At 41.0% G+C, this 15,426-nt stretch overlaps 1 protein-coding gene across 1 annotated transcript in view; it reads right to left on the reverse strand.

Annotated features, from left to right (window-relative positions):
* The window catches only part of LOC126100557 (chromatin modification-related protein MEAF6), a 53,367-nt gene that overhangs the window by 16,775 nt on the left and 21,166 nt on the right, over positions 1-15,426 (reverse strand). The window contains exon 2 of the mRNA XM_049911175.1: positions 6,265-6,468. Within this exon, the coding sequence (XP_049767132.1) occupies positions 6,265-6,468 (204 nt within the window). The remainder of the gene's footprint in view (positions 1-6,264; positions 6,469-15,426) is intronic.

A 15,426-nucleotide genomic window follows, 5' to 3' on the forward strand; every position in this document is an offset into this window, starting at 1 on the left:
CCTTGATGCCTCAGAACATGTCCTACCAACCGATCCCTTCTTCTGGTCAAGTTGTGCCACAAGCTTCTCTTCTCCCCAATCCTATTCAATACTTCCTCATTAGTTATGTGATCTACCCATCTAATCTTCGGCATTCTTCTGTAGCGCCACATTTCAAAAGCTTCTATTCTCTTCTTGTCCAAACTATTTACAGTCCATGTTTCACTTCCATACATGGCTACACTCCATACAAATACTTTCAGAAATGACTTCCTGACACTTAAATCTATACTTGATGTTAACAAATTTATCTTCTTCAGAAACGCTTTCCTCGCCATTGCCAGTCTACATTTTATATCCTCTCTACTTCGACCATCATCAGTTATTTTGCTCCCCAAATAGCAAAACTCCTTTACTACTTTAAGTGTCTCATTTCCTAATCTAATACCCTCAACATCACCCGACTTAATTCGACTACATTCCATTATCCTCGTTTTGCTTTTGTTGATGTTCATCTTATATCCTCCCTTCAAGACACCATCCATTCCGTTCAACTGCTCTTCCAAGTCCTTTGCTGTCTCTGACAGAATTACAATGTCAACATCCCTCATATCAACTTCATTTTTCTTTCCTTTCTATAATAGTTTTTTCAAGTTTATTTCTTTTGCATAGTGTTTTGGTATCATCATTCCTCCTTGTAGCCATCCCTTCTTTGCTCGGTACTGCTTTTCCATTTGCACTCTTGGTAGTCATACAACTGTTTCTTAGAGAGAGAGAGAGAGAGAGAGAGAGAGAGAGAGAGAGAGAGAGAGAGAGAGAGAGAGAGATCGATTGATCTATTTGTCCCATTTTGCATTTTCTGTCAATTTCATTTTTTAGTGTCTGTATTTCATTTTGTTTGCTTCCTTTTTTGGCACAGCAGCTCTTTCAGATTTGAGATTATTGGACCTAGTGCAGGACCTTGAAGTAATAGTACCCACTGGCACCTTCCAGACTAGTCCTGTAAACAGTCTCCTCACCGAAGAAGGGATCTTAACTTTCCAACAGTTCCAACACTTGCTCACTTATGCAATTACCATGTGACAGTTTCCTAGCCATCAGGTGGGGCCCCCTCTGCAGGTCTGGGGGTTAGAATAGGCCAAGGTATTCCTGCCTGTCGTACGAGGCAACTAAAACGGATTTCGCGCGTTTCGGCCTTTATGTGATGGTCCCCTGTAGGGTTTGACCTCCATTCTTCAAAATTTTCCTGAAGAGCAAACCAATTGGGGAAGGGTGCCTTACAAGGTGCATCGTGTCCATCATGCATTGAGATATTTAGCCCACTTTCTCATCATCGCATTGCAGTCCTACCCATTCCCCATCTCTTGAGCGAGGACACTTTACTGGGTGCATTTCCACCTTGCACTATGCATTGGCGATTTCTGCATCGACGATGACCATGGACTTCTTTGCACCTGATATCCAGTACGCTAGCCAGTCCGTTGTGGTGGGGCTGCCATGTACCCTGTTGGTTGTAGCCCCATGACCACACAGGGATTGCTCTGCTGATGCCTGTGATGCAGGTGGCCTTTGCTGCGGCTGGGTGGTGCCCATGGGGAGGCCCCTTGTCGGAGTGGGTGGGATCATGGCAGATGACACGCCATGAAGTGTAGTACGTCATCTCTTGCTGGTGGTCTGCCGCCAGCAGTCTCTAAGCGGTCAGAGTTTAACTTTAATGCTAAGAAATATTACCCCAAGTCGTTCCCCTCCCTGACCACAACATGAGAGGAACGCCAGGCTAAGGATGGCAGTGCAGCTTATTTGCCCCAGTACCTCGTATGTACAAGAGTTCATCTTATATCCTCCCTTCGAGACACCATCCATTCCGTTCAACTGCTCTTCCAAGTCCTTTGCTACCTCTGACAGAATTACAATGTCATCGGCGAACCTCAAAGTTTTTATTTCTTCTCCATGGATTTTAATACCTACTCCGAATTTTTCTTTTGTTTCCTTTACTGCTTGCTCATTATACAGATTGAATAACATCGGGGAGAGGCTACAACCCTGTCTTACTCCCTTCCCAACCACTGCTTCCCTTTCACGTCCCTCGACTCTTATAACTGCCATCTGCTTTCTGTACAAATTGTAAATATCCTTTCGCTCCCTGTATTTTACCCCTGCCACCTTTAGAATTTGAAAGAGAGTATTCCAGTCAACATTGTCAAAAGTTTTCTCTAAGTCTACAAATGCTAGAAACGTAGGTTTGCCTTTCCTTAATCTTTCTTCTAAGATAAGTCGTAAGGTCAGTATTGCCTCACGCGTTCCAGTATTTCTACGGAATCCAATCTGATCTTCCCCGAGGTCGGCTTCTACTAGTTTTTCCATTCGTCTGTAAAGAATTCGTGTTAGTATTTTGCAGTTGTGGTTTATTAAACTGATTGTTCGGTAATTTTCACATCTGTCAACACCTGCTTTCTTTGGGATTGGAATTATTATATTCCTCTTGAAGTCTGAGGTATTTCGCCTGTTTCATACATCTTACTCACCAGATGGTAGAGTTTTGTCAGGACTGGCTCTCCCAAGGCCGTCAGTAGTTCCAATGGAATGTTGTCTATTCCGGGGGCCTTGTTTCGACTCAGGTCTTTCAGTGCTCTGTCAAACTCTTCACGCAGTATCGTATCTCCCATTTCATCTTCATCTACATCCTCTTCCATTTCCATAATATTGTCCTCAAGTACATCGCCCTTGTATAGACCCTCTATATACTCCTTCCACCTTTCTGCTTTCCCTTCTCTGCTTAGAACTGGGTTTCCATCTGAGCTCTTGATGTTCATACAAGTGTTTCTCTTATCTCCAAAGGTCTCTTTAATTTTCCTGTAGGCAGCATTTATCTTACCCCTAGTGAGATAAGCCTCTACATCCATACATTTGTCCTCTAGCCATCCCTGCTTAGCCATTTTGCACTTCCTGTCGATCTCATTTTTGAGACGTTTGTATTCGTTTTTGCCTGCTTCATGCTAGTCCCTATTCTACACATATCTAATCCCACCCTCACTCTTACTCGGGAGCACATCACAGCCTTCTATTTCACCAACACATCCTCTCGTCTTTTTCCCCTTCTCTACTTCTCTCCTTTTCTTACTCCCCTCCGACACACACACACACACACACACACACACACACACACACACACACACACACACACCAAAACCTCATGACTGTACCTAGCACCCCATACCGTGTTCCCACGATGTCACTACATGCTCCCACAAGCAGCTATATGCCTTCCACTACCCCACCTTGCTATCCCCCCCCCCCCATCCCATGCCACCCCCTTACCCCAACACCAGATTGCTGCTCTCCATCAAATGCAGTTACGACCCAGTCAAGCCACAGCAGCCAAAGACAGTGGTTGTGCGTGTGCATGTGTGTGTTTTCTAGTTCACAAGAAGGCCTTTGACAAAAGGCTAAAACAAACAGCGGTCTTCATGACTAGTGTGTTTTGACAGTATTCCACTTCAAGGCAATGGCATGTAAAGATTTGTCACAAACACATTAAGTGTTGATACAGTTTGTTACAGTTAAGTGTCAGTTAAATACACATCAGTGGTAAAAGCCCTTGGGAGAGCCTATGGTGAAAGACACTGTTGTTGAAAGCAAAATGTGTTCACCATAGTGTAGTGGTCAGAGACATGGAGTTATGGAACTGCTATGTTCAAATACTTTTTTTATTCATCTTTGTGACTTTAAAAGATTCTGGGACTTTATTGTTAATGTCATCCAATTCTGCAATATTTAATGTTATTTACATATAAGAGGACTATCGGCTCAGTGCTGAATTTCTTTGATCCTGTGACTTCAGTATGTATTCTTTCTGGTCACAAATATCCGGCTGTTTTTTTCCAAATATGTCATGATTTCCAAGGTGTGGTTAGGCAGAAACCAATGAGTACTGCTTAAATTGCTGCGAGTGGAATGAGCACTAGATTAGCAGTTGACAAATATGCTATATCATTTTGACATCACTTTCCAGTGAAAGTTGCTTCCCTTGTCTAAGTGAAAAAGCAATATACACTTAGGTTAAAACAATGGTATTACATTTACAATCAATAATAAAAAGATATGCTGTGGTTTAATTAGGTCTATCTATGGAGAAAATTAAAAGAACAGTCATATAATGAAGGCAAAAAATGTTGAGTAGCTGCATGTGTTACAGGTGCGAACTGGTTGACTGAGATTTTGAACTGACGTGTTCTGTATAATTAGAACTGAGGAACCAACACATATTTAACACAGACTAACAGTGCAGCTTCAAGCAGCTCAAAAACTTTGTGATAGATAGAAACTGTGTGCCAGACTACGACTCAACCACATATCCTCCCCCTTGTGTGTGCAACACTCACTGACTGCTCAAAAATGACTCTTTGTGTGCAACACTCACTGACTGCTCAAAAATGACTCATGTCCAAATTCACAGTTCCAATTCTGCCACCAACTCTCTCATTTTGCAAACAATTAACACTGTTAGTGTTTCACTAAACTGTGATGGGGGTTTATTTACTTTTGCTATTTCATTTATCTTTTCCAAAAAATTGTCTAGGATGTTTTCTCTGATGTTCTGAAAGGTACTAGATGGAGTTAACCCAGGTAAAGAACACTGATAGGGTGTTCCTTGTGGTGCCCAGCATTGGTGAAAGAAGTAAATTTGCCAAACAATGGAAACTCCATGTAGGAAAACACAGATAGCTACTTACTATAAAGAAGACACTTTAAGTTGCAGACAGACACAATTAAAAGTCTTTTAATTATGCCTGTCTTTTCCTACATTGTAGAAGTAAATTTGTGTCCCATTAAAGAACAAAATCTTGCTTATTTTTAAGCCCATTCGTTAGATGGTATGAAACTAGTATTGTGTGATCTTCAGTCTGAGGATATTTACTAACAATGACAACAAAACATGAAGAATAATCAAGTGATTCCAGTAGCTATGAAGTATGGCAGGTGAGCTGCACTGAGACCTATGACACCACTCTCAGAAAATATAATTTAAGAGAAAATCACACTATATTAATCTCAGATCACCTTATTGATGAGATACATGAAAGTTACACTTTACACATAATTCTGATTGTAATAAAAATAATTTTTCCTGTTGATATGGAATGTAATTTGAAACATTTGATAAGCACTGTTTATTTGAATTGAACCCAGATTCTATGGGGTTATATTTTACGGTAATCATCTTGGAAAAGGTTTCCAACAGAAGCATGCAGTAAGAAATATGTGAAGCTGTAATGATAATGTTGTTGACAATTGTTAAGGAGTCAGATATATTAAGCAAGCATCAGTAAATATACATCTTCTCATGAAGATTTCCTGTAAATACACCATTTTAGTCCAGAAAGAATAGTGATGCCCATATTTATAATACTAGAAGAGAGAATGATCTTCATTAATTTTCATCAAAATTGACTTTGCTCAGAAAGGGGTGAACAATTCAACTCCAAAAATCAAAGTTGAAGTATATATTAATAAAAAAAATTAAAAAAATATAAAAATCTGCTTAGCAACTCCCTCTATTCCAATTTAAAAATTTAGGCCGTGTAACACAAAAAATATGTACATGTTTCTATTATTTTACTATTCTTTTTTAGTAATATCAACTCAAATGCAGTCACATTTAAAAAGAAGTGGACTTGTTAATACATCATTGTATATTGTGCAAGTTAGTCATAGAATACGTACCTAACTAATCAACAATATATTACAGAAACAAAACTGAAGATATGTTCCTAACACCATATAAAAGTCATCTTGAAACTCTCACCCCCTTCATCTTTTGTCTACTCTGGTCCTCACTACAGTTGGGGGTCTCTCATTGTGAGGTATGAGTGACCCATCCTTCCTTTTGAACCTTCCTCAATATATCTCTCTCACCCCTGATGAAGGGACTATAAATTCAAAAAGCTAGGTAGTGTATTGCTTTTACTTTTATATGTGTGTATCAGCAGTACTACACATTTTGCCTTCTGAAGACAAGTAATGGCAGTGGGTTATGCCTCATAATTTATTAATTTTCCCAATAAAGTTCTACTTTGGTACAGTTCCACTGAAAGTATTGATATTAGAAGAAAATAAAGAACAGAATCTTCAAGAATCTTTACACTCGTTTCTGTCTCAAAGTTGGTAACTGTCTTGAAATCTTCGAAGACTTTGAAATCTTTTTCTATGGTCCCATTGTTATGAATGAATCATACTGTTATAATAGCATATAGGTACGTTTTTAAAAATTAAATAGCTACTTACAGCCATTGAGGTAATGGAAGACTTGGAAAAGAGACGTTCAGCTTCTTTAAATTTTCTGTTGCGTTTATCTGCTTTGCTGTTGGTATTTTTGTTACTAGCGAGGTAGCGATCCCAACCTCGGATAATATTCCCATAAAGCTGAGTGTCCTCCAAGTAACTACCTTCAAAAGCATATATCTGCCTCTCCAAATTCGCCAAAGTTTCCTGTCAACAAAGAAACACATTTTCTCCAATCCATAATCAGAATATGCCTCTTAAAAAAACCAATCTAGCCTAATGGAAAAGAACAAATCAGAAAAATACATGAAGTTCATGATGATATGACTTTGTACACATGGTTAGGGGGCTTTTACTATCTGTTCCAAATATTCTGAGATGGTGTGATTACAAAGTTTAATAGCTCTCTTTCTAAACCCCTAAAAATGAAACAAAGATCTGCACTTAAAACACAGGATGGAAGTAATGTCTTCTTAATTAAACTGCAGTTTCAACACACACACACACACACACACACACACACACAAAGTGTAATAGAGTTGCTAGTTATCGATGTAAAGCTACCCACCCATTTTGATTCCTGCTGACCATCCTCGAATTTTTAGGAGTTGGGAAAGTCTTGAAAGTGGAATGGGTCACTTTAACTTTACAAGGCCACTTGAGAAGTATTAATGAAATTAGCAGCAAAGCTGACACACAGACTGAGTGAAGTGACACTGAATCGGAAGGACTGCTGCCAGCTGGGAGATATATGACATTTTTTAATCGGTGCTTCCAAGTCCACATTTTCTCTTATTGTTTTAGCTCTTTACATTGTGCAAGAGGATCATAACTGTACTCAACGAGCTCAGCGTGAAATGCAACACGAGCTGGCATCAGCTTTCGGTAAATAAACTTTAGCTGTCTGAAGATTTGGTCTTTTACTGCAGTTTAAAATAAACTGCAAGCTTAAAGGCTCTAATTATAAGAGGTGACCCAAAAGTTTCTATTTGAGGGCATAGCTGCAGTGTATATGCAATGCAGTGCGACTCCAGTACAGGTATATAAGCACCAGTATGTAGGCAAAGGATTAGTGTCACATTCGTGTCTTTCTGATGTCCGTGTGGTAAATGCCGTAATGCTGATGTCCGTGTGGTAAATGCCGTAATGTGAACTATCTCAATGTTATTACCAAAAGCAACCAAACAAGACCAGTATGCTGTTATATTTTTCTTTTTACTGCCAAAGGACAATCACCAGTAGACATACATCTGAGAATGAAGAATGTGTATGTGGCAGCATGTCTGTTGAAAACCACTGTTGTGGAATGGCTCACTAATTTCTGTGCTGTTTCATGATAATGCCCAGCCTCATACTGGTAATGCCACAACACAGAAGTTATGCCAGTGCAAGTGGGAGTCATTCAAGCAGCCATCATATATTCCTAATATCACCTCATGTGATTATCACACCTTTGGTCCCTTAAAAAAGGGTTTGAATGATCAAAGATTCCTCTCAGATGAGCATGTGCGGCAAATATTTACAGACTATTCCATGCAGCAGGACATAATGTTTTAACAAACAAGTATCTTAAACCTGGAGCACTGGAACACTGCTGGGATGATTGCCTCAAGTCTCACAGTGATTTTGTCTGATTACTATTCTGATTCTGGACCATACAGCTTTCAAATGGAAACTTTTTGATCTCCTCTTACATTTTATTTTTTTGTGAAGCAAAATTAGTTATGAGAGTTACATCCAGTGTCAAGTTATTTACAAGTTAGGAATCTGCTGGCCTTAGCCAGGCAGATCACAGGTAGTAGAAGAGAAATTCGGTCAAATATTATCTCATACATAGAAGTTCTTTCCTCTTGCCCTTCCCCCTTCTCTTAGATTTTCACCCCCAAATACAGCTATTTATCCTAAATGGAATGCTGCAGCACGAAATTCTAAGGGTATCTGTACACACATCATTCTTAAGCTGGGATACTACATTCCAGAATGGAAAAAAAGATTAGAGATTGATTTCCCACCTAATTGAGGTGATTAGAGATGGAGTGTGTTTGAATTAGACAAGGATGGGGAAAGAAATTTGCTTTTCTTTTTGTAGGAACAATTCACTTTAAGGAATTTAGTGACACCATGGAAAACCTAAATCTGCATGGAAACTTTCCTTCATCTTTTTCCTCTGCCAGGCAGAAATCAACTTAAAACCTCTCTGCAGGTAGTTTATCTCCTGATTCATCAGTTAATTTCTCGCTACAAACTTCCCTTTCGATGGAGGAGTTGGCCTAATAGTTGGCATTACACTGACAAGTGTTACTCTGTTTCCCTGTTAGGATAACAACGCTTGTTTGGGCTGATAATATAGAGGAGATGAAGGGGTTTACTCCAGGCCTGCATTAGAGTAGAATTGCAGACGCTCTAAATGTTTGTGGAAATTGTAATACTTAGAAAGACTTTCACCAATGAACTTACAGTTACAAGATGTTTAGAACAATGTATCCACAATAACAGATGGAAATTGAAGAGAGATGATACACACACAGACCAAGTGGCATACGCTCTTGTGTAACTATAAAGGCCAGTCATCTGCTGAGCTGAGGCAGTGAAGGGATGAACTGAAATAGAAATGTGAAAGAAAGTGTCTAGGAGATCAATGGGTACAATATTACACTGATCTGACAAAAGTAATTCAATATTTCCTAATATTGTGTCGACCCTCCCTTTGCCCAGAGTGCAGCAACTCAATGTGGCATGGGCTCAATAAGTTGTTGAAACTCCCCTGCAGAAATAATGAGCCACACTGTCTATATAGCCCTTCATAATTTCGAAAGTGTTGCTGATGCCGGATTTCTTACAAGGACGACCTCTTGATTATGTTCCATAAATGTTCAATGGGATTCATGTCGGGCGATCTGGGGGGCCAAATCATTCACTCAAATTGTCCAGAATGTTTGTCAAACCAATCGTGAGCAATTGTGGCCCACTAACATGTTTGGGAACATGAAGCCAATGAATGGCTGCAAACGATCTCCAAGTAGCCAAACATACCCATTTCCAGTTGATGATCAGTTTAGTTGGACTACAGCATACACCATTAAGAAACCACCAAGAGCTTTCACAATGCCTTGTTGACAACTAGGGTCCATGGCTTCATGGGGTCTGCATCACACTCAAAGCACTATCATCAACTCTTACCAACTGAAAATGGCACTCTCTGATCAGTACCAAAGTTTTAGAGTCATTTAGGGTCCAATCAATACGGTCACAAGCCCAGGAAAGGCACTGAATGTTTGATGAGGTTTGGTTCGTAGGGCGCTCAACTGTGCAGTCATCAGCGCCCGTAAAAAGTTCCAATGTTTACACAGTCCATTTTCTTCTCACAGTCCAATCTAGTCACTCTCACAAACGATGATGATGAAATAATGAGGACAACACACGCACCCAGTCCCAAGAGGCACTGAATGTGATGTCATACTTTTAGCTTCGATCGTCTGTTGCCTTAGCCCATTAATGCCAAATTTCACTGAACTGTCCTAACTGTTGGAAAACTGATATCTATCATGACCAGTTGCAAACTTATTACACTTACCTGAGGTGTCATAGATGCCACTTTAACTTTTGGTGATGCCTCTACCTTAAGAACAATGTACTGTGGCTAAAACAAATGTGTTTCATAATTCTACAATTAACTGACCTCAGTGAGATAGGACTGTAGCTCTATGTATCAGTTCTTCGACATTGGAATGACCTGAGCATTTTCCAAACATATGATGTGGTATGTTGTACCAGTAAATTTCAATATACTATTAACAGAAGATGGACTGGGTCTTTAACATAAGTTCAATGACTCCATCAGCACAGTGTGTCTTATAATATCCTTCAGTGATCAATTTAAGAACATAGAATTAACTATTCCACACTTTATTTCACCATTTGCTTAAATTATACATTGAAACATTATCATTTTAATAAAAAAGTAACAAACACAGAAGTACCGAAGGCTAATCAACCCATCAGCTGTGATGATGAATGCTATCAACTATTATAGGAACTATGACATCAGAAAATCGGGTATTTTAGCCATCACTGTATGGAGACTCTTGCAGGAACCAGGAGGTCTTAAGTAGGGAACATTTTGTTATTAAAGCCTTCAAATGTATTAAAAGTTGAGAGATTTCGACCGGGGGGCATATATATAGCTGTGAAATGTGCAAATTATGGCCTACCAACATAACCTAGCCCTTAAGATGTGCTAGGTGATGTCACTGGTATAAATTGAAATGCAGTATCAAGTTTCAAGCAACACCACGGTTGTTAAAACTGTGGACTGTGATAAGCAAGTGTGAGAGATAGTATGAAACATTGACCATGCTACAGTTGGGTGTCTTGTGTGCCTCAACAATACAGGGAGCAGAACTGCAGTTGCAATCACATGTATAGGAATGGTATCTGTGGAGAGACCAGACTAACAAATGGTTCCTGAAGAATGGGTAGCATCATTGTTGGTTGTCACAGGTGCAATTATCTGGATGATTGACTATTCTGCCCATGTACTGACAGTCAACATAGCTTGATATGCTAGTATTAACATTATTTTTCCCAAGGACATGCAGATCTTGTGTATGGTTAAATGACAAGGACATCCTTTTTGGGTAACATATTAAAGAGGTAAAACTGTCCCCATTTGATCCTCAGAGTTGGAACAACTCAGGAGAACATCATTAGAAGAAACAAGTCTGGCGGTATATGGGTCAGAGTGAAGAATGTTAAATCCCTTAACTGGGTAGCTCAGTTAGGGACATGGACACGTTAAAGTTGTTAAAATATTAGTGGAAATAAATTAATGAAGTGTGGCGGCATGAAGAACAGGATTTCTGGTCAGGTAGGTACATGGTAATTACCACAGAACCAAACAGGAGTAATGCAGAAGTAGGTCTAGTAATGAATAGGGTAAGCTACTTTGAACAACATGGTGAACAGATTATCAACCCTAAGATAGACATGACCCACCACAGCAGAACAAATGTATATGCCTAATAGCTCTGCAGTTGATGGAGAGACTGAAAGAAAAAATGGTGAAATAGAATAAATTATTTAGGTAGATAAGGGAGACAAAAATTTAATTTGATGAAGGACTGAATTTTGGTAGCAGAAAAAGGAAGAGACAGAAAAATAGTTGAGGAACAAGGTCTGGTGGAAAGGTTGGTTGGTTGGGAAGTGGAATTAAGGAACTAAACATTGAGGTCATCAGTCCCTCATTTGTACATAGTGCAACTGGAGTCTGGGATATCAGTAAGAAATTTGATGAAATGAATATTGGTTTCATAGGACTAAACATATTGGTCATCAGTTTTTTGATTCACTGGAAATGAGAAAGGTTAGTTCCAGGGTTCTGTGATTCGTCATTGTGGTTGAAAACGTGTGTCATTAGCTTAAATTAGATGGAAAGTGAGATAAAACTGAGGCAGCTGTAAATTGTAGCAGTCATAGCAAATGGATGCCAGTGTGAAAGCGAAAATGGCTGCAGCTAGAGCACGAGCTCTCTGTGCCAGATATCTGTGGCAGGAAGTGACCATCCATTCTCTTCACATACTGACATCACTGAAGAATACATCAAGAAGAGCTATCATCATAGGCAGTACAACTAAAACTGGTTCAAGAAATAGACTATACAGACAAGAGACCTAACTAGCTTAAACAGTTAGTTAAATCATCATCATCATCATCATCATCATCATCATCATCATCTTGAACCGTTTCCAGCTCATACTATTTTAGCCTTGATGTTTCTGTTCTGCTCTGCAAGGCTTCCTCTCACTATTTCCATTATCTTTTCATTCCTAATCATATCTCTCTTCTTTACTCTAATTCTGTTTTTGAGAAACTTCATTTCATATGCCTGTAATCCGCTTACATCTCTTTTCATTATCAATGTTTCAGATGCACTGAGATGTAGTAACTTCTGTATATTTTGTTCCAAGCCAGGCTCTTAACACTTCCAGGAATGCTTCTATCTCTCTACCATATTCACTGATCTCATTCTGATTTCTTCCCTTTTCCTCTATCATACTTCCAAAGTATTTGACACTCTCCACCTTCTTGAACTGTTCACCTACAATCCTTATTCTGCTAGTTGGTGTGCCCCTCTCCCTAGTCATAACCAGGATATCACATCTGTTTACTTTAAGTTTTATTCCCAGTCTCATAGTTTCTTCCCAATTATTCTGCTGTGCCGGAATCTCCTCCTCTGTTTCCCCACATTATCAAGTCATCCATGAACACCACTGCTTTCATCTTGTCTTCTCCAGTTTTTTTTTCTGGTGTCTTGGTCATTATCTCATCCAAGTCCACAAAGAGGAGGAGAGGTGACAATGCACTGCCCCGTTTCACACCATTTGTTTGCTGGAACCAAATCGTCCTTTCATTTCTCACTTTCACACAACTCAGGCTTCCACAGTACTTCTCCTCCACTCTGCTTACTGTTTCTTTTTCCACTCCCTTCTTTTCTAGTGCTTCCCAGACCTCTCTTCTACAGAGGCTACCAAATTTCTTTCCTATCTCTGGAAAGGACATCACGAGGTCTTCCCCAAATTCAAAGTGGTGCTCCTAGAGCTGCCTCATGACAAATATGAGATCAACAGTTGATCTCCCAGGTCTGAAGCCATACTGTTCCTCTCTTAATTTTTTCTCAACTCTTGGCTGTTTGGTTGGATTACAATAGAGGTAAAGGGACCACCAAACTATAAGGTCATCAGTCCCTTATTCTGAATGAAACAATGCCACAAGTGTGAGAATAAAAAAATTAAGACTGACAACTCAAAATGGAATGAAAGGAAATATCACAAGAACAATAAAGGGCAACAAACATGTAAATGGACAAAAGGGAACAAGAACACCACAGAAATGCAAGAAACGAGATGAAGAGATTAAAACAACAAAGCAGATTAGCATTGAGGGCTGACCATGAGAATAAGAAAGGAGAAGCCTGCCACTCTGCAACACATTAAAACCTCCACCCTAGAAGCACTAGGATGGAGGACACAGAGGGACACAAAGAACATGCACTAGAACTTAGATCAAATGATAAAACCCACCCTTATGAATAAAACGTAAAACTAAATCAGCTGATGAGGCTTTGTCAGATAAAATTAGCGGCAACGAGTCCGGTAACCCAAGATTTCGTCGCTGGGCAGTCAAAGTGGGACAGTGCACCAGAATATGGGTCAATGTCAACCGGGCGCCGCACCGACATTCAGGTGGGTATTCACGGCACAGGGGTGTAAGTCAGAACGCAGGTCAGGTTCAGAGATGCTCATCTCCAGAAGCGGTTTCTGTGTAGCTTGTTTTGCCAGCCTGTCAGCAAGTTTGTTGCCTGGGATGCTGAGTGTCCTGGGGTCCACACAAATACCACTGGACGACGGGACTGGTCCAGGGCACAGAAGGACTCTTGGATGGACACTACCAAAGGATGGTGTGAATAGCACTGGTTGATAGCTTGTAGGCTGCTCAAGGAGTCACAGAAGAAACGATTCCTCGGGGCATGAACAGATACACTGAAGTGCACGAGCGATGACCATCATCCCTGCAGTGAATTCACTGCAGCCATCGTGCAAGGAATGCTGTTCAAAATGGCCTCTATGGATGTAGGCGAAGCCAACATGACCATCAGCCATTGAGCCATCAATGTAAACCACTTCAGAGTCCTGGAACACATCAAGAATCGAGAGGAAGTGACAGCAGATAGTGGCACGAGTAACTTGAGTCATTAGGGTCATACAAAAGGTCCAGATGAATCTGCGACCTAGGTGTACATCATGGAGGTGTATGCGGATGGACCTGGATGGGAGGTGGGAAAGGGAAGAACTCCAGTTCAGACAAAAGGGATCGCACGCGAACTGCAATTGTTAGCCCTGACCTGGACCGCCGATGCAGGAGATGAACTGCCGCGAGTGGAAAAAGGAGACGGTAATTCATATGCTCAGGAGAACTATGAATGTGTGAAACATAACTGGGGAGCAGTTGTGCACATCGGATCTGCAATGGAGGGACTCCAGCCTCCAGTAGGACACTAGTCACCGACACACGTTCTAAAAGCTCCAGTTCTTAGGCGAACGCCACAGTGGTGCACTGGGTTGAGCACACGCAATGCTGAGGTCACCACCGAACCATAAACTACACTCCCATAATCAATGCGGGACTGAACTAGGGCTTTGTAGAGCTGCAGTAGAGCAGAGCAATATGCACCCCAGTTGGTGTTGCTTCGTCAGCAGAAGACACTGAGATGCTGCCAGCACTTCCGCTTAAGCTGACAAAGGTGAGGTAGCCAAGTCAATCAGGCATCAAAAACCAGTCCTAAGAATCACTATGCCTCCACTACAGTGATTGGATCATCATTAAGATTAAGTTCTGGTTCCGGATGAACAGTACGATGCCGACAGAAGTGCATGATACACAACATGGCGGCAGAAAACTGGAAGCTGTGGGTGATAGCCGATGACTGCACCTTATGGATGGCTCCCTGCAGGCACCGCTCAGCAACACCAGTGCTGTTGGAACAGTACAAAATGCAGGAGTCATCTGCACACAGAGAGGAGGATGACACGGACGGCCCTACAGCTGCTGCTAGACCGTTAATGACCACTAAAAATAGTGAAACACTCAATACAGAGCCCTGCGGGACCATATTCTGCTGGATAGGGGGGACAACTATGGGAGGCACCAGCTTAGATATGGAAAGTACGAAGTGACAGGAAATTTTGGATAAAAATCGGGAGCGGGCCTTGGAGACCCCACCTGTATAATGCGGCAAGGATATGATGTTGCCAGGTTGTGTCATACACTTTGCATAGATCAAAAAAGATGGCAACAAGGTGTTGGTGTCTGGGAAAGGCTGATCGGATGGCAGACTCGAGGGGCACAAGATTATCAGTGGTAGAGTGCCTCTGGTGGAAGCCTCTCTGACATGGAGCCAGTAGGCCATGTGCCTCCAGGACCCAACACAATCACCGTCACACCATACGTTCCAGCAACTTACAAACAACGTTGGTGAGGCAGATGGGCCAATAGCTATCCACATCAAGTGGGTTTTTGCTGGGTTTGAGAACCGGAACAATGGTGCTCTCCTGCCATTGGGATGGAAAGGTGCCATCGCACCAGATCTGGTTGAAGATGATGAGGAGA

Source organism: Schistocerca cancellata, chromosome 9 (genome assembly GCF_023864275.1).
Source record: "Schistocerca cancellata isolate TAMUIC-IGC-003103 chromosome 9, iqSchCanc2.1, whole genome shotgun sequence".
In the NCBI taxonomy this organism is placed as follows: Eukaryota; Metazoa; Arthropoda; class Insecta; order Orthoptera; family Acrididae; genus Schistocerca; species Schistocerca cancellata.